The sequence below is a fragment of the Lethenteron reissneri genome, chromosome 67 (genome assembly GCF_015708825.2).
Source record: "Lethenteron reissneri isolate LAM-NWPU_2019-01 chromosome 67, ASM1570882v1, whole genome shotgun sequence".
NCBI classification, from domain to species: domain Eukaryota; kingdom Metazoa; phylum Chordata; class Hyperoartia; order Petromyzontiformes; family Petromyzontidae; genus Lethenteron; species Lethenteron reissneri.
Window position 1 is genome coordinate 3,740,832 of NC_083845.1, and position 23,868 is coordinate 3,764,699.

A 23,868-nucleotide genomic window follows, 5' to 3' on the forward strand; every position below is an offset into this window, starting at 1 on the left:
TTGTATTGTTAGTTGTTGTAACTTTGACATGCATCCAATGGACAGGGCGTTTGAGCTCCCATCCCGAGGATGACTAAACACGTTCCTTCGGAGTGGGCAGGTAGGAGTTTGGTTGGACAGAGCATTCGTGCGATCAGTTTCACGCGGCGCAAGCTGCGTTGGGCGGCGCGTCACGTGGTGCCGAGCCCTCCCGAAGCACTCTATGAAATACAAATCGAGGGCGTGACGATGCAAGACAGATCAAACCCTGGTGGGCAGTGTGGAACTGCTGTTCCGACCGGTAATATTTTGATTTAAGGCTGTGGGCACTCTGGAAACAAATTTCCACATGTAAAACTCCAACCGGCTTAAGTACAGTATTAAATTCTCCTATTTTTTGCACGGGTGTTGCACATTATCCGTCTTTGTAATGTACCAACAATGCCCAATTACTGCCACGGTTAAAAACTTCTGCGGCCATTTTTATGGAAGATTAAAGTGACATAGGAATGGATTTCTTACTAGAAATTGTTCAACTGCTCCATTGCACATGGACAACAATGACTGCCAGTTTGGACAATTGGGAAGGTTTAAAGAAAAAACATTTGCCATTATTATTATTAGGTACATCCTACTAGTCCTGGCACGCATGAATTGGAGACCACAATTGTTTCCATGCTCACCCTCATGAACTGGGCTATGGTGTAGTTACACAAAGTGCTCGAAACGCCAAGCAAAGACCCCACAAGACAAGAAGTAATGCACCAGTTTTATTTATCACAACTTAAGCAAAGCAACTGAAGATCAGAAGCTCGTTTCCAATCCCTTTGAAGGAGTCGTGTGACGCCTCTTCGAAACAAACAAAGCCACCGTGGCGCTTGCTGCGACAGCCATCACCAGCGCAGCCACTCCCAGACCGAGGACGGGAGCAGCACCTGTAAAACAACAATTGAGAGAAAGGGCTGGTGGGTAACTGCAGAGCCGTAAAGCTAGGGTTTCCACATTCTGGAGGTTGTGGGGGTATTTGACCTATCCGACTATTTGGTCAAGGTGTGAAAGGCGTACTGTTCAAATTTGTCACTCACTAAGGTTTGCATTTTACACTGGTGGATGGCTTTAGTTCAGCACGTCACACATCGTATGTTATTAAAAAACAATCACAAATATCATATTAGGTATGTTAAACAAATAGAGATCTTAAACATTTACATCGGACGACCAAAGCACATTTGAGGATCATGGCAATATTTGTTGGTCATACCTTTTAGGGCACTGCTGTAATATCCGTGTTTTGTACCTTTTCAACTTGTTATTGGGGAAGGGGGTTGTAGTTGGATGTCATAGGCCCTTTCAAAGGAGCAAGAAAGCAGACTTCGAAAAACAAATTGCTTCCTCCCCAAATTGCAAAAAGTTCCGTATAGTGATTAAGTATTACAGAGTGCCAATCCATGAGAGGTCAACCTTAAAGCGTCATTGCCTCATAGATGGCCTGGTTTTAAATTAAGTCTGCATTAACCGCACGCACTTTTGGTGAACATGCTCCTTTTATATTGGTATCATCTTTGAAACGGATTGGTCTACACCAAAGACAACCTTCTTTATGGGCTAGTCCGAGTCAAACCAGAAAACGCCAAAAGGCAAACAGTGCAACGACAATCCATGCATCAGAGCATTTATATCCCTGGGTGAGCAGATACATCATGGGACCTTTTTCCCAGTATCAAAGTATGAGAAACAGCTTTTAACTGAGACTGGAAAAAATGTGCCATGAAAGAATCTGGTAGCTTTACCTTTGGATGCAGATGTAGAAACCCGTGGCTGCTGCTGTTTTGCAGGGCTGCTTGGCTGGGCACCATCTGAGAAGGGCTTGGCAATCACGATGGGGCCCAGCATCACATCTTCCACCGCATACGACGGTCCTGAGTGAGAGGACCACATTAGTAATGTGGCGAAGGTCTAGGCTTAAGCCCATACATAACTGATGATGATTGCTTGTGTTGCAATCCAAACGTCATGAGAATTTTAGTGTTTAATTTTTTTATTTCCCTTCTACGTGACTTTACCGAAAAAAACCAAGAATATGAATCCCTGCAGTCACAAAAGCTTTAAATCGAAATTATTTCCATTTAGTTTACTTGGCACATTACTTATTTCAATCGCGATGCCTCCATTCCTGATTGCCACATACCTAACACCATTATTTAGGCAAGGCTTACATAGTGAATGTCGCAGTTTGGGATTTCTGACACTTTCCAAGACCGTAACTCCCTTGATATTCAAGGGTCTTCTGTACAAGACTAAATGGTTGATTACAACGGTTGTACTCACCAGTCACTGCTGCCACGTCCCTGCGCCTTCTTCCACTGGGGCACGTGGACTCGCAGCAGCTGCACACCGAGTCCGAGCCATCAGCAGAGACCCACCTGCATTGCACACAAACGTCGTCTGTAGTTACAGGCAATGCTCACTCGTATCCGTTTACATTTAAGAAAAGTGCCGATTGAGCACCCGTTCAGGGCAAGCAGCGTACAGTGGTGTACCATTTGGCCAGCACCACGGTCGACCAGACCGATAGCGACACTACCACTCGATGGGAGCAGTGGCCAGGAATACAATTCTGGACGTAGTTGTGTTTAACTGTATGACGGCACCCGACCTGTAGAGTCAGAGCCTTATAGGAAAGTACTGAAAGTATTTGTAGCATGAAGGGAAAGTCTGTGACCAGGACCACTTCCAATGTTGTTACACACCAGCCCTGGGTGATCAGCTCGAGGACAAAAAAAAAATCTACGAAGGCGAGGCTCGGTTAATGCTCCCGACGAACTCTGGCTACGAGGCTGAGATTTTTCAAAAGGAGCTCAAACGAATGACAGACGTCGTTTGCAGGCTGCTACACTTGTTCCTAAACTCAAGACAAGTGCAGGCTATGACTAATAATCACCTGAATACATCTAAACAAGAGAAGACCCGTGAGACTGCACAGGAAATGTTTTAATACCAGTTGCAGCTAGAAACCAAAGTCAGGTCTCAGGGATATTAGTTAAGCACACAGGCATGCAATAATATGTAGCCCACATGCAAGGCATGGATTGAGCTATTGGATGGAAGACACTGAAAAACAAATTGCTGGGCAATGCAAGGAAGCAGACCAACCTGTATGCAGCCGAGGGGCTGTAGGTGCAAGCTTTATTGGCAGCCGTAGGAGATGTAGCAACATCTGCAACCTTCAACTGGCAGAAGACGAAAACCTGGACCGAGAAGAGGAAGATGGTTATTACTCAACCACACTGCCTACCACGTGGCTAAAAAGGTGGTTTCTGTAGAAGCCTGCATGACAGTAGATCACCTGATCGCCATTGTTGGTCAACGTCGCAAGGAAGCGGAAGGAATCTATGAAGAAGCGAAGGACGTTGTCACTTTGCCGGAGCAGGAAGCCAGAAGTAAGGTGAGCATCATACGAGACTTTGCCATCCACCAGACACCTGCACAGGCACCGTAGATGTACGACACGTGACTTTACATAGGGCAGGCCAGCAGAAAGCCAGCGCTAGGAGATGTAGTACTCCTCTTCCACTGTATAATACGGCACAGAGGGTGCGCCAAGCCCCACCTCTTAAGGGGCAAGGGGCCCCTCCCACTCGCAAACCAAATCAGTCACCAATGACGCACATTGACCACATCTCTCATCAGTAATGTACCGACAGACACCACATGATAAACAGGACCCTGCGGGGTGGGCTGGTAGGAATAATACTTAGTACCGGTACAGCGATAGCGACCGGGTATAGAGGAGTTAAAGAAAATACTGTATTCTAGTGTAACATTAATTAAAAGTGTTTGTTTTGACAAGAAACGCTGTGAGATTTAAAGACCCCCCCAACACCACCCCTCCCACCAGCCCTCACCACCCCCCACCACCACACCACCACCACCACTAGGCCTCGCGAAGCCTGCCGCACTAGGCCTCGCGCCATACTTTGTGCACAAATAAGGCGATTAAATGTATCTCGTCTCTGTTAATAAATGTTTCCATTCTGTGTTAAAAAACGTGCTGCGTTACAGAAAAGTAATTTTTTTTAAACGTGCTGCGTTTCAGTAAAGTCATTTTGAAGCGAAGTTTAAAGTTTTGCCGTGATGCGCCGGAAGCGACGGCCATCTTGTTTAATTCACAGATCGCAGGGGGAGCGGGCGGCCATCTTGTCGGACAGGGTCATGCCAAGTGTTTGCAGTAGGGGGCGATGTTGATACACGGACAGTCGGACGGACACATTCTATTGGTGGTCTGGTCCACTTCGTTCCTACCAGTAAAATCATCAACCATACACCTGGTCAGGCTTAACCATCAGAGCAAGATTCAGCGCCATTCCAAGGTCAGGCTGTGTTATATACTCAAGCAGTGGAATGCCACCTTTAAGACAAGGAGCATAAACATTAATTAGGTGGGATTAAGAGAGAAATCTCACCCAGAGTTAGAAATTATCTGGTAGCTGAGGGGAGAGTTCCTGTCCGGAACCGGGGTTGCAAAGCAGCTGACCACGAAGATCCGGAGTGGAACGTGGTTCAGTGTCTGCACGCTCGCCTCGACATGCAAAGTCTGGCCCAGCTGGTATACGGTGGAAGGTCGCGCCACACTCCAGTCGTCTTCATAAAAGAAAACACAATTAGACAACTTTAAAAACACAATTGCCAAGGCCGAGTGCAGACTAAAAGCGCAGCCAGGAAAGTGCTTGCTCACGCCGCTGCTTGTGGAAGAAACCAAGATAAATCATGGGACCTCCTTTGCCAGTACCAAAATGAGAATAGGTTTCCCTTTTTTCTGGCAACAGGTGTTAAGATGTTAAAACAGCAAACTTAAACGTTTTACAAATGAATCATGTCTGCATTAACCACAAAATTTGTGGTCAGAATGCAAATAAAAAACTGATAATATATGCATCATCTTTGAAACTCATTTGGTGGAAACCAGAGACAGCTTTCTTTCTGGCAGAGTCTTTCGTCTCGACAGAAAGCCGTCTGGTGTGGACCAATCAGTTTCAAAGACAATGCATATATTATCAGTTGTTTTGTTTGCATTCTGACCACAATTAATGGTTAATGTAGACACGATTCCTTGTAAAAAAAAGTTCTCAGTTTGTTGTTTTAACATCTAAACACCACAGTTTTGGTGCCAGAAAAAAAGGAGTAAATCTATTCTTCAACCTCAGATAAAGTTTAGGGACCTCGGGCATATATCTGGCCTATTCTTCAATACCAAGCACACATCTTGAAGGGTTTATAGGTCTAAATTGCCATCCTGGTAGTAGCCATGTGCATAATAGGCAATCAACGTCCTCACATCAAAACTGACCGGTCATGAGCCTCAGCGTGAAGCTCAGCTGCTGTTGCATAACCTTGGCGCTGCTGAAGGGGATCCATGTGGGTTTGATAGCATTGCTGGACACGTTACCCTTCCTGCAGTCAGGAAGAGATCAGGCACACATTCTCTACAAAGAGCAAAGGTGGGTGATGCTCAACTGCACCAATTTGTGACCATATTATTATTGCAATGTCGTTAACATCTTACAACGAATAGACAAGCGAAGAGATACAGAACCATATTTTCAGAGTATATTTAACATCGCAACTTGCAAGACTTTTATCCGACGAGGACCAAATAAGAGTAAGTAGAAGACGTGGGGGAATGGAGAATAATCAAGGGAACAGTGGTTCACGCAGTATGCAATGCATGCACCACTTCAGGCGTGGACACTTGCAAGGCTGGATGTTTGAGGCAGGCCACGACAGGCGTTTGATGTGAACCCATCAGTAAAGTTGCCACTAAAAACCCCCACGACAGACAGCACAGGGAGACTTTCCATCGGTGGATTAACTCGCCGACATTGGCTTTATTGCAATTCAGGCCTCGCAAAGCTAAAGCACACGCAACGGCACGTAATTTTTAAAGACAGTGGTAGAATTGTAAACAGTTTAGCTGGACTTCAAAATTAAGCAAATGTCAACAAGAGACTGCTGGTGAACTCGCCTGGGATAGCGGCAAACGACCGGCACGGCGACGTAGTTTGTGCGGATAATGCCCGTGTTGGACGTGGGGCGGTAGTAGAGGTAGTTCTCGTAAGACAGCAGCTCTGCACTCATCTAAGAAGGGAGGAAGACGTGGGGTTTATTACCTATTGCAATACTAGCAGAATAATAATTTTAAAAAAAGCTCAAACACCTTGGTGAAAGACCAAATGCAGCCGTTCCTTGGTTTAAATAATTCACCTAGCTCATGTCACCCATAAAAAAACACCCACACACACCATGTCAAATGCAGATTCCCAATGTATTATGGAAGAATAAAAACGCTCTAATGTACGACTGGTCAACCAGAACGGACTTTAACATAATAATGCAATGACCGATCTACAAATACCAAGGGGATTTCAAAGCGATACACCCCGCTGTTATTGAACAAGTCTGGCTTGACTCGAATGCGGAATTGTAATTCTTCTGCACCTATACTCGGCAAAAACATAAAGCAGTTGGATTGCGCAGATTATGTTACAGCAGCATTAGCAGCCAGTTACCTGGAGGCTGCTGCCACAGCTTTCCAGTGCGTAGAGGAAGGTCACCGTCCCAGCAAGGGCGTCGCTCCCAGTGACGGGGCAGGCTGGTACTCCCAGGGACAGGTCACCCGCCTGGGCCAGGTGACCCGTGCCGAACAGGTCCCTGCTTACGGTCAGCGTGAGCGTCGCCTCGTCACACACCACACTCACCGTGGCAGCGGTGGCCACTGCAGCTGGCGGTGCCGCACGGGACGAGACGCGAGAGTTACCCCAACAGTGACACAGGTGGTCAGTGAAGCCGTAGAAAGTCTCAGAGCCTCGAGTCAATCATCCACACGGAGCTGCTAATACAAGAGTTCGAATTCCCCAGTAGCACCTCAATAAATGTATACACGCGTCACGACAGGTCAAGAATACGTTTTGGCAATCCACTACTAGATCAAGTCTCGCACATTGCGGTCGTCAGTTTGACCATACAGATCAGTACGGGCTGAATTAGGGCAAAGCCCCAGGTCTAGCCACATTTCGCCAATGTTAACATTACCAGGACGCAAATTCGTGTTCAGGTAAATAGAACGGTGAATTAATCACCACGCCACACTACCAAACCCATCGTTAGTACGTGTATATTATGGTGTTCACATTAGTAAACACGGCAGTTACATTACACGACAAATAAACACGTTTGTAAAATAATCTTTCGACCAAACTCCACTCACCATAGTCAATACATAACAACCCTAAGACCGACAACAAAGCCCTCGTGATCTCCATCGCAAGGACAACAAAAAACCGAGACTTAGCACGGCACCAGCAGAACCAACGCAGCTACTGTCCCGACTCGGGGCTTTTATCTGCGCGCGGCCTCATTCAGTTTCAGTAATGAGCCAATTAACTCCTCCTGCGTACCTGCCGCGTGATTTGCGGTGCAGATCCTATCCATGCACGTGCGCCGAGAACGAGCAAACCTCTACTGATGAGACAATGAGTGACTCGATCTGCTCTGATAAAATCTCGCTGATTAGACAATGCGTGGGTGGAACTGATCCAATCTGGATCGGGATCGCTGAGGGCTCTCCATATAAAAGGGGTCCATGGCCGAAGGAAAGCGACGCAGGCGATGATTTGTTTTGCAATGGCGGCTCTGCGAGTTCTGCTCCTGACCAGGTGAGGAGGCGGAGGGGCGTGCTGAGTGGTGTTTAGGGATGTTCCTCAACAGCTCTGGATAATGAAGTCTTGTGTACGTTTGTAAGAGAGGGCGTTTCCATATCGCTTTGGGTAACTGGCCTGCATGGAGAAATGCATTGAGATAAAAACGTGGAAATGCGGTCCTGAAATGTCTCGCTTGCCCCGTTGTGGGTGGTAGGGGTTCCAGAGGTGGCTTTGCGTGGCGCTGTTAACACCAACTCCTTCGTGCGCCGTGCTGACCTTGAATAGGCCCTTCCTAAAATCGCTACAGGGCCAATTATTTTTTTGGGGGTGGGGGGGGGGGTGCGGTGTTTGCCTCCCTCTCCTCCCCCTGCGTTTTCTCGTCTTGGCGGTCACGTGTCTCATGCTCCCCGCAGCTTCCTCTGCCTGGGCTCCGTCCACGCGAGGCTTCGACAGTCGCTGGGACCGCGGACGCTGGGGGAGCCGAGCGGTAGGGGGCGCTGCTGCTGCTGTCGCCACATGACAACCACCTCGCGCATTCTCTCAATACCGCTATCGTGTGTATGGACACCGCCATTGCACGAGACTATAATGGCGGCGTCTCGGTGAACTGGAAAAGCGTTAACGGCGACACGAGATGCCAACAAGAGCGCTGCCTGGACGAGGTGGAGGGGGGGGGGGGGTGAATTTGTTGTGCGCCTGCCGTTGGAGCGGTCACGTGACGCGACGTGATGGCTGCCGCTGGGCATAGGCCGGCACGTGGATAATTAATAATCCTCCAGCGCATGGAAAAGGGGGCGTTCGGGGACATTAACTCTCCCTTGCACGTTCCTTACGATAATAACGCTTTCGAAAAGTATGGCTGGTGACGGATTGGGACGGCCCTTGCAACTTTACTTAAAATAGGAAATTGTACAACATTTGACTGTGCACGACTATACATACCACTCGCGTGCTGAATCATCATGACCTTGTTCCTTTCCATTATAGTAACAACGAAACTGTGCACTCGCGTTGATAATTTGCATATCAGGCTCTACCTTGGCAACTTTCTACTACAATTTCAAGAGTCTATTGCAGGGGTCTACTACCAAAATATCATGTTTCAACCAGCGGCTTCGAAACTGCAGGCTGACAATCCCTGGTGTGAGGTTCATACTGTCCAGTTGTGCACGTGCCTTTTGAATTTGCGCCAAATAAGAACAACACACAACACCTTGCATACTTGTGTGCACAGAAAAGTGAAGGGACTGATGTGCGCCCTCCCAGCAACCGTCGCGGGCTGTTTTTTAATTGCTCCATAAGGTGTAGTTGATGTTGACGTCTCAACTTCTGAACTGCCTCCCTCAGGTCTGCTGAAGCAATGCATCTCCTCGACCCTGGGTTTTTCTGTGGGATGGAGCAGCCCCTCCCACAGTGACTACCGTGTCTTTGTACGGAGTGAGTCCACGAGCTTTCACTTAAATCGCGATGACATAATTGACATATTGATCCATTGTATGCTTGAATATATGACGCTTCTCATAGATGCTATCAAATTGATTCGAGGATGAGAATCTCTGGCCAGTTTGGTCCCAACTGCTTCGCTTTCGATGTGCTCTAACCTCTCAATTTCTCTTATTCGGTGTCGATTTTAGGTTTTTTTTGGTTAACACTGTGTGGAATGTAATTCGCATGAACGATGGAAAAATTTATCTGGGATTCAAAGCATGATACTGTATTGGCGTCAGGGTTCATTTCCACTAGTCTAATACAGCAGATGACGATAATCAAATTTTATTCTTCCATAGGATAACTGCGTGTGTTTTACTAGACGGTTGGATCCCTTAATCAATACCACCTCTTGATTGCCTGCACGATGGGCTCTCCCATTCGTTGGAACATTTCATGCAAGGTCGTGACTTCCGTTGTAAACTGAACCTGGTGACTCATGTCAGACTTTGGTTCTCTCGTCGCATTGTCTGCATTTCCCACGAGTCCTCCGTTGACGACTTGGGAGATCTTGTCGCTAAATCCGACACGCAGCCGTATTTACTAGCAACTATTAGACGAGGTCGTTGTGCAGGTTTGGGAGTACCGTAATTCCAATAGTGTATTGAGGATCCTGTGTCCTAGAGACGTTCCTGGTACTGTGGAGATTTCCTATTCGTGTACACACTGACACCATACTTTTTTGTTCTCCTTGCAGTCACGCTGCCCACATGAACTTGTGGTGCGTAATCCATCCAAATGCAGGTTTTTTTTTACTTTGTTTTTGATGTCTCCAGCGGTGCGGAATGAGGCCGTGGATGTGGAGTCTGCGCAGGGGGACTGTGGCTTCTCCATCGCGAGGGACGGTGCTGCACTCCACTTCACCGCTGCTGGTGATGCCTGCCACGTGCGCGTGGAGGTGAACACGAGGAGACCGTTGTGACTTGCGTCGATGCTAGTACCCGCTGGGACTGCTGTGGTAGTTGCGAAATTGATGTTTCGCAATTCATAACCGATCGGCCATCACGTGCCCACGGATGTTGTCTGGCCAGAATCTAATTTGATTTTGTCTACTCTGGTATTTTCTCCTCCACGTTTGCTTAGCTCGTGCATTTATTTTTAAGTTCCTTCCAAGATTTTTAAATCCTTTATATTGTTCGCGTGCTTGCTTGCTTAGGACCGTGCAAATCTTTGGGTCGTTTTTTAACCCACTTCCCGTGATCCAATCGAGCTGACATTTTCCACACAGACTCGTTGTGTGTGACAATTTTTGAATTTTTTTCCTAAATTTTACACTGTTTAGGGAAAACTAATTAAATATGTAATTACCAATTTCTTAATACTGGCAGACAATCATCTGACCCATAGATTGCAGCCATCTCAAGCCAGAGGACGAGAGAACTCTAGCCGCCACGCATATAAAGGATTTCTAGTGAAAAACTTTGTTTTTACGGGTTATACTTATTTAGCTCTTGCCGTCCACTCTGGAATTTGTTTAACGATGGTTTGCATTGCTTTTTTCTATTTATTCCTATGTTATTTCGATCATCTCTCGGTGGTAGCGACTTTAATTCTAGTTTATACAGCAGCTCTTTTTCTTGACTGGTATCCCTGGACAATCGATGCAATGCTCATTCCATATGTCTTATCAAGATCTTGCCATCTTTGTCTTATCAGATTTACCTTGGTTTGCACTTGCCATTTGTGCTCTTGTTCATTGTAGTATGCCATGTCGCTACATTCCTCTTTAAACCAATCCTAAGTATCCTTTCTTGCCCCATGGCCTTGCCTCATTACATTGCTTTTTTGTCTGTAGTCTCCATCTTATCTCTAGCATAAATGTTCTCTTCCGGTGCTTAACGGTAAAGGATTTGCCATCTAGACGTCCATGTCACCCAAGTGGTCACCTTAATAGAGGCAATGTGTGAACGGTTAACTGGTGTTTACATCACACAAAATACACGGCAAAACAAGCTTTCAGTTGATGTATTTCACGCCTGCTAATGGATGCAGCATTCGCGATACTATTCAATGCAAAGAAGGGAATCGGAGCAGTTTCATGCTTGGTATAGAATCAACGGCACTATATTGCTACAGAAGGTCACTATCCAAGCTGGCCTCTAAGAGACCAACGTAGATGTAAGAAAATATTGCACACGGGGCTTACTTGGACGTGTATGATCTACAACAGCAAAATGTAAGTGGCAGACCTAACCAATATACGAGCTTTGTGCCAGAAATATTCACTACTTGAGGTTGCTTGCAGAAGACATGAAAGTCTTGTGAAGGGTGGTAATTTGTGAGTGCTATGTGTGTGGGAAGAGTAATGGCGGTTTTGTGGCAAGCTGAATATGAAAACTGTATTACACACGGAGCTGCGCAGCATCCGTTTGTACAATAACAAGGGTTAACCTAGGAAAGTGATTTCGGACCCAGGAATGTAACCCCCCCCCCCCCCCCACGTGCGGTCTACATGCCTTAATTTGGGTGGTAGGTGGTGGCGGGATTCCCATTTGACAGTTTTACTTGTCATTAACCTGGCCTCGCCCAACAATGTCGAATGCACTAAATCTGCTGATTAGATTTAGACTTCCTGGAGCACTGGCCCCGAGTCCGATGTTGAAGGCTGCTGATTTCACCAGGACGGCAGGAGGAAGATCCAGGTGGAGCTGCAGGAGATGCGGCAGGGGCTGAATGGACTCGTCTGGGCTTTCACCATCGACTGCCCTGAGAACCTAAGATCGGCGAGGGCTGGAGGTGAGTACCATTGATTTGACTCTGCTAATCGGACCCACAGACTGCACTACCTGTGACTTGGTGCTATAGAATGGGTCTGCTGGGTCAACAGCTGCCTTTTTGTTTCGACCTAGATCATCTCTCCTGGTGCTTTTGCAATAATGCGCTTGCATTTCCTGCAGATGCGTTTCATGCCCTTGGCTTTTATTGGACAAACTTGCAGTTTGAATCCTTTTCCGATGCACTTCCCCCAATGGCTGATTGCAATAGTTGCACCATATAAACGCGTTTTCCTAATGCACTGCTGGTTGGTGCTGCCCTGGGTCGTGAGTAGGGGTCGGCACGGTTTGAACCGACTCAAACTGGTTTCAAATTGAGCAAACCAAACGAAACCAAACCAGCGACGACTGAACCAAACCAAGCTAAACCAAACCTCTTGAGTTGGCTTGAACCGAAAAGATGCGCGGCAAACAATATTCGCATTCAATACAAATATCAAGTGTATTAATCGCTAATTTCTACGCAGGCTTTCTTCATATTGAGATTCACTAGCAAGTACTGGACGACGATGTCGTCCACAGCCATCTCCTCAAGCTTGGCACGCCCAATGTCCTTGAACGCAGAGTGGTAGTTCAATGGCAGTGAAACCCCAACACTAGGCAACATCCGCGCCCACGAGCGCACACACATCTCGGCCTTGAACGTGCACTTGTGCAGGTTTGGTCGGTCGAGAAAGGAGCGCTTGGCGGCCGAGTTTGCTCCCTCGGAGGGCACGGACGACGCCGGGATAGGCAAATAGTCGAGGGCCACGCGTCGCAGGCGCGGGTACTTGCCGCCGTACAGCTTCCACCACTCGACGACGTCCATGCTCAGGTCCTGAGTCGGCTCAAGCAGGAAGCGGTCGACCTCGGAGGCGGCGCCGTCGTGAGCGTTGGGCGCGTAGACCATGTCAAAGAGGATGTTAATGCCGCCACGCGGCGCAGTCTTCGGCGCCGCGTCCGTCGTCAACGCTGGGTAGCGCTGGTTGAGAATGTCCGTCATCATGTCCTTGATATTGCTGTACTCGGCCTTTACAACCAACCAAACTAGTTTGAGCCGGTTCCACCCTGTCCGAGCCAAACCGAGTCGGTTTTCGTAGCCCCAAACCGAACCAGTTTAAACAGAGCCAAACCAAACCGATTTGGTTCGGTTCAAACCGCGGTTGGGTGGTTTGAGCCAAACCGTGCCGACCCCTAGTCGTGAGGGTTAATTTGAACATGCTTCACGCTGCTCCTTGTTGGCCGCGGATGAGTGACACTAACCTTCAATGCAACAAATTGTGCTGCACTGCCAGAGCCTTTTACAGCCAGTGAGCAACGTGTTTGCCCATCTTTGCTGTACACTCAACCTTGCTCCGCTTCTGAGATTGCGTGCATTGCCCGGGTGATTTGGGCATGTGCCAAGTAACTCCTTAACATACATGACACACGGCTCGAACGATGCCGTTTTATTTTAAGTACGTGTGGGGTTTTGTACGATGACCTGCTGTGCTCTTGCTGCTGTTAGAGATCGCCACGTGCTCTGGTCAGAGCAGGAACTTCCCATGCAACTCTGTGCAGAGTGTCCCGAGCGCGGACGTCTGTGCACAAAGTGGCTGCTGCTACGACCCCACTCTACGCCGCTGCTTCTACAGTGAAGCTGGTACGTAGCGGACTCAAAACAGAGGTTCCATCATTCACTACCTAAACTAGGCTCTTGCTTTGAGGTTCTATGTTGGCACAGTAGCATCCTGCTGTGCTGGTTCCCTGAATTTGTTCCATCACCACAGGCTACATGGGGCATCTTTCGTGATTCACTATACCCTCCCGCCATGCTCCACCCAGTGTGCACCACAGATGGGCGCTTTGTGGTGCCCGTGTCTCGGAACCTAACGTCTCCGCCGCTGGACCTGAGCACCGTGCACCTGACTGGCGGTAGCAGTGCGCAGTGCAGCCCCGTGCTAGTGTCTGCAGACCTTGCAGTCTTTGACGTACCCATGGCAGCGTGTGGTGCCACTGTGCAGGTAATGGGCTCCTGGACTCTGCTTTGCCCTGCCCCCATCCTGATGGTTGTTGTTTGACCTTGTTGAAGTGCTGCATCGGGACCCTTCACGATGCACAACTCCTTGATGTGCAGAGCACAATCATGCACGAGTTGATAAAGAATAACAGTGTCACTTTATGATTGAGTTTCAAATGAATCCAGTGCCAAAGCAGAAATTAGGGGGATTCTAATATAATTTGTAGCTAATTGTGAGCAATTTCGACTCCTGGCCAGTACCACTTATCATTCTTCTACTTGATGGTTCAATGGCATTATTGTTTTGTGTGAACTACTTTGTGGTGTGTCCAGTGGAGTGGGCAGGAGCTCGTGTACGAGTTGCTGTTGGTCTCCGAGCGGGAGCTCTGCGTTGATGGAAGCGTCGCCATCACCAAGTCATCCACATACAAGTAAGCACTGCCACCACCCCTCTGCAAGTGCTGTGCTCATGAGGGTCAAGAATGAGTCTTGCAGAGGAGACCCACCCCCATCAATGGCCACTGTCCCTTCGACATTAAATATTTGCAGCATATGCCAGCAGAACCGTGACCAAGCTATGCTTCCATATTCAACGATTTAATTATTAAATTGGGACATTCGACGCACAAGGGCGACTTTTCCTCGTCACAGGATCTTTAACATCTTAAAGTAGTAGAAATATGGTTTATGGCTAATGTAAACACGGTATTAACCAAGGTGGGGGTCCCTTCACTGGTACATCTGCAAAAACACCCTATCGGTCCGCTGTGTCGCTCCTGCAATCTCTTGCTGCCGTGAGGGCATTGTGCATGCCTTTTGGCTGGTGGCTGTTTTACCAGGATGGTTCTTCAATGCCGCTTCCTTGGAAGTGGAGACCTGCAGCTTGGAGTGCAGGTGAGCACTCTGCCACCGCCACCTCCAGCCACGGCCACTGGGCCTCTCTCCCTGCTGCTCCAGGTCTTCACTGGTGAGTACTCCTCTCTCCGACACCCTGTGCAGCTCTGAATGGACAAATGCCACCTTGAACACGGGTTGTGATGTCGCTCTACCCAAGGAAGACTTGGGTCTGTATTAGCTCTGACTCGAAGCCAGCTGAAAGTCATGATTATTTTAGCCATTGCTCGGCTAGGAGCTTCAACACTGGTTTAATTGCCACTGATTGCAGGCTGCATGCGATTTTTGAATGCATCTGCAGCATTAATCTTCATGGCTGCTGGACTTGAACTGCAAACCCCTGCAACAAATGGATGACGTGCTAGGTGGTGCTGCCAGTGTTGTGAACCTGCCAACATAGTTCATAATTAGCCATAAGGGAACTAGAACGACTTGCACATTCTCCATGGTACGACGTGTAACTTCAAATGCTAATTTCTGCTGAGGTTTTGAATCTAGCAGCTATTAGCTTGAAACCATGTTGGTGTGGGGCCGACATTGAACGGGATGACAATGTCCCTATCAATCAAAACGGTCTCATTGAGGGCATTGTTTACAGGAAAATCGGACTGGCTTTCTTAGCCTCATTTGTCAGATCACAATTGCTTGAACGAATTGTTATCAATAGCTTCATTGGTTACCAATTGGCTAAAAATGGGACTAGAACTTGGCCAACTATCACCCGATTCCCGTCCCTCCGTGTGAAATGGTGCCCCCTTACAACATCTACAGACATTTAGAGATGCCGTTGTATGTAGGTGAGGGTCACAGAATTTTATTCTAAAAATACAAATAAAATATGAACCAAGATTTTTATGCCAGGAACATGTTGATGTGCACTAGTTCAATTCAAAAGTAATGCGCACGTTTTAGGGGTTTTGTGCTTTGCCTTGTCCAATGTGCTCTAAACAGGTCCTTTACACCACTAATCCACATGCCTTGTGAACCATGTCTGAACGCTGCCAGACAACTCCTACACCACGCCGTACCAGCCCTGGCAGTACCCGCTGGTAACGCTTCTGGGAACGCCGCTCTACGTGCAGGCGTCACTGCTGCACCGCTCTGACCCCACGCTGGTGCTCTTCCTGAAGGACTGCTGGGCCACGCCTACGACAGATGCCACCGACCCCACGCAGTGGAAGCTTGTGGTGGATGGGTGAGGCTGGGCGGGGTAGTGCTCTCTCTGCCACAGCAGGGCCTGCAGAGGCAGCCTGGTTTGAGGCCTTGGTTGTCTCTTTCTTCCTCCCATGTAAGCAGAGTTGTGCTAATTGCGTCCCCTTGCAATGACAACGGTTCGTGTATTGGTAACTATCAAGTACTGGCGTCTAAGCAAGATTGCAGTACCATCCTTGGGTTGTTCTGGATGTTAACACAGCCACCCTCTGCCTCCCAGAGCTGGCGGTTTGTACAAGGCCGACTACATGCAGTGATGGTTGCATTGCACAGATGCACTGCATCTTGGCATTTGGGCTGCCTTGCTAGTCGTGAGCATGTCTTGACTAAAGCTGACCTTCATCCTTGCGTGCAGATTTAAATAAAGATGCGTGCATTCAATCTTCTTTGAATTGAGGGTAAACGGCACTTTTTCCTGTGCAGCTGCCCCGTGCAGTCTCCTTGTTGCAGCGTGTTCTTCCCTGGTGTTGCTGACCTGCCACTGCCTTCTCACTACAAGCGTCTGGCACTCCAGGCCTTCGCCTTCATGAACTCTGACCGCAGCACCACCCGTGACCTCGTGAGTGCCCGATTTATTTCATTCATTAAAAACCAGGTCACCATGGAGGTATGACGTGTACGGTGTACAACTGGAGGGCAAAAGGACTACCTAAAAACATGAACCTTTTACTTACCGGAGCGATGCATTCTGTCTGCCACAGGTTTACCTGCACTGCTCTATCGTGGTGTGCGACAGCTCTAGCCCCAACTTCCTCACCGAGTGCAATCGGCAGTGTGGACAGACCAGGCGCTACAGTGAGCAGCACCACCACGACCTATTGAATATATTGTGCTTGTTTACCCAGAAAAGCCTCGCAGAGTAACGATTTATCAAGAGGACAAAGGGGTTTTAATGTTGCTATGTTATCGTTTATATTTAGTGCATTTGCTGTGACCTTTGCAGACTGGTTTCACAACCCGTGGCATGCCATAATTACCTACTCGTTAGATTTTCTGGGGAACTTGACCTGCCGCATATGATGTCCTTTCGTATGGGCAAGTTTTCATCAACCGATTTCTGTTGTTCCAGAGCGCAACGCCATCTCTGACGCTTCCAGCGTGGTAGGAAAGCACGTGGTGTCGCTGCAGGGCCCCGTGCTCTTTGAAGACGCTCCTGTTAACGACGCTGCTCTGCTGTTGCTGGAGGCTCCCTCCTCATCGTGGGCCTCGGCTGGGACTCTGTCCTTTCTCCTCGTCATTGCCACAACCGTCATTGCTCTCCTGTCTGCTGCCATTGCCGTCAGGAGGCACAGGAGCCGGGCTGTGGCGCTCGACGGGAGTGGCTATTGACTACTTGTGATTGCTGGCACTTGCATGTCTTGCTGACCATTGCCAAAAATAAAATTCTTAAATTCGCTACTGCTGTTCTGACCTTTGACGAGGATTGTATGTGTGCAATATGTAGGTGGTATTAGTGCTGCATTTGGCCACGTTTCTTCCCCAAGGCAAGTCCCTCGATAGCAGCAACGTGTACCAAGGTTTAGGCCTTTGGCTTCAAACAAGAGCACCTTGCCATGCTTAAAGAATCTGAATCCAGGTTTCTTTTATTTATGACCTAATGAATCCTTTTTCCCCAAACACGCAAATGTGCACATTATGTTCCAGAGACACTTTTTTCCGTCACACTAACAAACTATTTCAAAGGAACATCAAGAATGTGGGGCAAGGGGTGAGAAACGGAATACTGCCAACTTTAACTAGCTTTTAAACAAAGGTTGGGTTGACCTTGGTTGGAGCATTACAAAGCATCTGTCTACATTGCCAAAAGTGCTCTGCCCCTGGAAAAGACAAACACAACGCTAATGGAGGCTTGACTAGACTTCTTTGTGGCCTTGTTCACCAGTGGCTTGTTTCAGATCTCTGGGTTCTGAAGCAGTGACGCATCCGTCTATCTGCATTTGGGTGAATGCTGGATAAACTGCCTCCTCGATTCGTCAACGTTTAACTCTTTGGGCATGACCACCAGAGGCGTAGCTAGGATATTTTGCGCCCGGGGACGAACTATAAAATTGGCGCCCCCCCCCCCCCCCCCATCACATTTTCCTATTACATCGAATAAGGAATAACAATTTAAATTTTAATGAAACATTGTATTTAAAGAAGCTAATTTATAGAAATTGTATTACATGGCTCACTCGGTCACTGTCGTAGACTTGTTGACATAGTCGACAAAAGGTTAATTTTTCTTGATGTCACTGTCGCAAATTGGTCAATCACGTAATCAACATCTGTTTTTTCCAATGTTTCTCTTTCAACGCTAAGAAGAGCAAGATCGTTCAGACGATCTTGTCCCATTGAAGCACGCAAATACGACAATAAGTTTCAATTTGCTAAACGACCGCTCACAGCTTTCAATTGAAACTGCTATTGTTAATAACATTTGCAGTGAAATTCGCAAATTCGGAAATGTCGTCTCCATAAAACACAACTAAGAAGATTCAAAGGAGTTTCTGGAAGAACTTCATTCCGGTTACCATTGGCCATTGATGTCGGTGTCATAGTTTCCAGAATCTGCAATTTCGACGAATTGCATCGACATTTGTCTGATAGTGACGTCCAGCAGAAATCCATATTTTGCGTTCAGGTCTTTTAGTCGTAAAAACCGTGTGACATCTCCTGTTGAAGTCGATAAAGTACGCTCTTCATAATGTGCACAATTTCTTCTTCTGCTGAAAGTCCTGCATCTCTTGCCATTTCTCCTGGCATCTTCTGTCCACATCTATCCCCCAGACTGCATCTTGTTTTGGCGTTTTCTACAGCAACTTGGCTCATCATCACGAAGCTTGACAAATTCATGCTCTAAAGATTCAAGATCAGTTGCTGCTTCCTTGAAGTTCATAGTAGGATCCTGTTGTATCTATGCCCCGTTTTCCAAAAATTCCTGTAAGCGCTTCTGAACACGATACATTTTTCCAAGAATGACATTCTAGAAATGTAATAAAACTATGAAGTAAAAATTTAATATGCATCCCTGTAACTGTTCTGCATCGCTTCTGGTTTCAGGCGTCATAGTTACGTCCTCCGATAATTTGTCTACCAGCCCTACTAGTTCATCCAGTCCTTCATAGATAGCTTGAACAGCTTCTGATCGTGCACTCCAGCATGTTTCAGACTCCCGCTTTACTGTGATGGGCACAGCTTTTTTTAACTCTTCCCAACGAATTGTTGAATGAGAGAAAAACAAATATATACTTTCAACAGTTCAAAAAATGTGACACTGTGGATCTTGTTAAGCTGAGTGTACTCCTGCTAAGTTTAAGCTGTGGTTGTCACAGTTGACAAACAATGCTCTGTGATTTTTGTCACATTCGTTGTTGAAGGCCGGATATATGCCCAGTCATCACAGCAGCATTGTCATAACATTGTGCCCGACAGTCGGCTAGAGGTATGTTGTCAGATTTCAGTCTTTCGACGATGACTCTTTCTAGGCTTGCTGCATCTTTTGCATGTATATCGATATAACCTAAAAAAATTATTTGATAGTTACTTTTTTAGTTTGAAAATCCACATCCACAAATCTTGTAGCCCGCATGCCCAGCCACCGCATGCCCAAGCAGCTTCTGTTTGGCTGTATAGAGGGGGCTAAACGGGCGCGGCACGGGCTGGAGAAGAGATGGAGCTGATGTGGAACAGGATGTGGAGCTGAGTGGACTTGCCGACTACTGCTACCAGCGGTGTCAAGATCGGCCTCTATGGAGGATGCTCGTGAAGGACGCTGCTACTGGGCAGTTGGAGGAAGTCGCCCTCCACCAACAATGCAGGGCAGAGCAGCATGCTCACAACAACGAGCGGAGCGCCGGTCGGATAAAATGGAGCCAGTTGGCACAGTAGGGGGGTACAGTTGGTGCATTTACCAGTCATCTCAGTCAGCCAACCCATGGCACCTGCTTGGTCTGTTTCGAGACCTCCTGCCAGCAGCGAGCCTTCGACACTTCACGTGGTAGCCTCAAACTGCACCTAGCCTGGCACAGGCACCGTGGTGACGTCACCGTCACTTAGTGGAGAATTGATATTAATGGCTGTGGTAATGACGGTGGTGGTAATGACGGTGGTTGCTACGCTGCGCGTGGCTGCCTGTAACCAAATCTTCTGGAGGCAGCAGCATGGAAGAGCTCAAAACCTAACCTCTGCATTGGTGATGGTCTATGGTGATGGTCTATGGTGTTGGTCTATGGTGATGGTCTATGGTGATGGTCTATGGTGATGGTCTATGGTGATGGTCTATGGTGATGGTCTATGGTGATGGTCTATAGTGATGGTCTATGGTGATGGTCTATGGTGATGGTCTATGGTGATGGTCTATGGTGATGGTCTATGGTGATGGTCTATGGTGATGGTCTATGGTGATGGTCTATGGTGATGGTCTATGGTGATGGTCTATGGTGATGGTCTATGGTGATGGTCTATGGTGATGGTCTATGGTGATGGTCTATGGTGATGGTCTATGGTGATGGTCTATGGTGATGGTCTATGGTGATGGTCTGTGGTGAGAGTCCAATATCACATCAATTGACCTGCCCCACATCCACGCTCTCATACACACACAGGGTGACTTCAGCACGGCACAAACACAGACACACTGAAACATACCCGGTCAGGCTACGCTGACATTCAACGTTCAATTTGCACTCACTCGGATAAGATTTGCAACTGGTCCATCTATAAGCGTGCATTCCATATGCAACGACGTTTTTTTATCACGCGTCATTTCATACATGCCTGCATGTGTGTGTGCGTTTGAGTGTGATATTCGCTGCAAAGGAGCGGTGGCGCGGTGGTTTGCGCACTGTGCTACGAACCCGGCGACTATGTGTTCGATTCCCGCTCACGGCCAACGCCGGCGACGATTATTAGAACGGGTCCAGGGGCCTCCGCTAGGTTGACTCCGCCTCAAATGAGCACCCACTGCGGTGTGTAGTAAACATCGCCGCGGGGGAGACAAAGGCGGCCCGGCGTGGTGCTGGCCACCCACTCCCTCGTTTTGCCGTTGCCGGCGTTCACAGGTGCTGCTCGCTAACAGCACTTGCCCCAACAGTCTGTTCAAGGCTACTCGGGGGACCTTTGTCTTTGATATTCACTTCATCGATGCGTACGGTATGATTGTTGTTAACCCTCAGAGGCCTGACACCGTGCGGATTTTAACGCATCCATTGCTCGAACATTCCATTCCAATCGGTTGTCGCTTTCTGTTTTCTCGCAGGGGCTGCTAACGGACAGTGCTGACGTCAGGTCACACTCGCCTCGGGGCAGAGGTCGCAACCGGGTACCCGATACCCCCGTTCCCTACCCGGCTACCCGTACACGGCCGGGTACGGGTACCCGTTTGCGACCCTGGTGCGGCCGGGTACGGGTACGGGTAGGCCGTGAGTCACTGGCGAGTAACCGTTTGTCACTCATTTCCCAACGTCTTGTCTCTTCTCACAATTCAAGTTCCTAGAATCAACCCACCCGCGCCTGCAAAATGGCTTCATGCCAGAGGTCGCAATCGGGTACCCGTACCCGTACCCTACCCGTACCCGGCCAGGTACGGGTAGCCAGGTATCGGGTAGGGTACGGGTACCCGTTTTCGACCCTGGTGCGGCCGGGTAAGGGTAAGGAATCAAAACCCGTTTGCGACCTCTGCCTCGGGGGGAATGCCATCAAGGAAAAGTGACGTCATGCCCCCCGGGGTATTTGAGGGGAGACCCGTGACGTAGACGGGGTCTTCGCCGTGAGCCAGAGGAGTGAGTGTTATGGGAGTAGGGGGCTTCGGGATAGAGGGTTGAGAGCCAGGCTAAAGGGGGCTGCTTTACCCGGCTGGCCGAGTTGGATCAACCCTCGGTCAATGCTGTGGGAAGAGCCCGATAGCCTGGTAGGGTGTAGGGAGCTCCCAGTACCCTTCCCCTGGGGAGACTAGTTACTAACTGTGTTAACCCCTTCCCCTGGGGAGATTAGTTAATAATTATGTGTTAACCCCTTCCCACGAGTTAAGCGCGAGCCTTAAATAAAGCGTTGGCGTCAGCCCCTACACGACTGGCGTCAGCGTCCTTCCTACCACACAACACTTTCATAACGAAGAAACCCGCTCCGTTATAACGCTGAAGCCGCTCCGTTATAACGCTGAACCCGCTCGGTTTTAACGCAGAAGCCGCTCCGTTATAACGCAGAACCCGCTCCGTGTTCCACGTTGCAGCGAGCACGCGTCCACACCACCCTGCCACGACCACTGACCCATCGTGCGAAACCGGTTCAAAACCGATAGCCGCTTAAAGGGGGGGACCGGTTTTCACTGTCCGATTGGAATGGAACGCTCGAGCAACGGATGGGGCTGACGCTCGCACGCGCCCGTACGCATCAATGAAGTGAATAAGACAAAGCTCCCCCGTGTAGCCTTTAACAGACTGTAGGGGCAAGTGCTGTTAGCGAGCACCTATGAAGGCTGGCACGGCACACGAGGGGGTGGGTGGCCAGCACCACGCCCGGCCGCCTTTGTCTCCCCAGTGGCGATGTTTACACATCGCACCAGGTACTCGTTTCAGGCTGAGTCGACCTAGGGGACGCCCAGGACTGTTTCAGATATTCGTCACTGGTGTTGGCCGCGAGCAGGAATCGAACTCGGGCCGCCGGGTTCGTAGCGCAGCGCGCTAACCACTACACTACCGCTCCCCATAAGTGATACATATACAGTGACACACAACAACAAACGCAATTCGCAACTAAGTGGCGGTGACGTCACCACGATGCTTGTGCCAGGCTATGTGCACCTTGAGGCCACGTAAAGTGTCGAACGCCCGCTGGCAGGAAGTCACGGGGCAGACCCAGGTGCCACGGGTCGACTGACCGAGATGACCGAGATGACTGGCTGATGCAACACCTGTGCCCCCTACTGTGCCAACTTGCTGTGTTTTAGCTACCCGGCCCTCCGCTCGTTGTTGTGAGCGTCGCTCCTCCGCCCTCTGATGTTGTTGGAGGGCGACTGCCTCCAACTGCCCAGTAGCAGCGTCCTTCACGAGCCTCCTCCACAGAGGCCGATCTTGACACCGCTGGTACCAATCATCGGCAAGTCCACTCAGCTCCACGTCCTCCCGTACCACATCCCTCCATCTCTTCTCGAGCCCGTGCCGCGCTCATTCAGCCCCCTCGATCCGTGATAACAAGAACAACCGCCATTCGCCACTAAGTGGCGGTGACGTCACCACGACGCTTGTGCCAGGCCAAGTGCACCTTGAGGCCACGTGACGTGTCGAACGCCCGTTGGCAGGAAGTCACGGGGCAGACCAAGGTGCCACGGGTCGCCTGACCGAGATGACCGAGATGACTGGCTGATGCAACACCTGTGCCCCCTACTGTACCAACTTGCTGTGCTTTAGCCACCCGGCGCTCCGCTCGTTGTTGTGAGCGTCGTTCCTTTGCCCTCCGTTGTTGTTGGAGGGCGACTGCCTCCAACTGCCCAGTAGCGTTCTTCACGAGCCTCCTCCACAGAGGCCGATCTTGTCCGGCAAAACAACCCCCTACCTCCTCGCGGTGCCGGACGGGCAACACTGTCGTGGACATTGCTGTGGGGGGAAGGCCAATGCCCATTGGCCTCTCCCCTCATGGCGTCTGTGACCACCACAGTGGCTAAACGGGGGCTCTGGACGGGTGCGAGGGGCTGGTAACCCCTCCAGCTTCAATTCATTACCACGAGACTACGATCCGTGACAAAGATCCCCCGTATAGCCTTAACAGACTGTCGGGGCAAGTGCTGTTAGCGAGCACCTATGAAGGCCGGAACGGTACACGAGGGGGTGGGTGGCCAGCACCACGCCCGACCGCCTTTGTCTCCCTA

At 49.1% G+C, this 23,868-nt stretch overlaps 2 protein-coding genes across 2 annotated transcripts; one reads left to right on the forward strand and one right to left on the reverse strand.

Moving 5' to 3' along the window:
* Window positions 1-740: 740 nt before the first annotated feature.
* On the reverse strand, window positions 741-7,298 carry LOC133360219 (zona pellucida sperm-binding protein 3-like). Its single transcript, XM_061578853.1, has 10 exons — window positions 7,244-7,298; window positions 6,546-6,757; window positions 5,998-6,114; window positions 5,327-5,426; window positions 4,443-4,620; window positions 3,326-3,461; window positions 3,133-3,227; window positions 2,308-2,402; window positions 1,770-1,898; window positions 741-914 (listed from the first exon to the last, which is right to left on the reverse strand). The coding sequence occupies exons 1-10, from the start codon at window positions 7,296-7,298 to the stop codon at window positions 784-786; spliced, it is 1,248 nt and encodes a 415-aa protein (XP_061434837.1). The 3' UTR covers window positions 741-783.
* A 210-nt stretch (window positions 7,299-7,508) lies between these two features.
* LOC133360221 (zona pellucida sperm-binding protein 4-like) lies at window positions 7,509-17,351 on the forward strand. The gene is given in 14 exon segments (XM_061578854.1): window positions 7,509-7,615; window positions 7,617-7,691; window positions 8,090-8,163; window positions 9,024-9,113; window positions 9,941-10,062; window positions 11,786-11,900; window positions 13,425-13,559; window positions 13,742-13,920; window positions 14,250-14,347; window positions 14,756-14,883; window positions 15,816-16,005; window positions 16,446-16,581; window positions 16,724-16,817; window positions 17,092-17,351. Coding segments are annotated over 14 exon segments (1,803 nt in total).
* The last annotated feature ends 6,517 nt before the right edge of the window (window positions 17,352-23,868 follow it).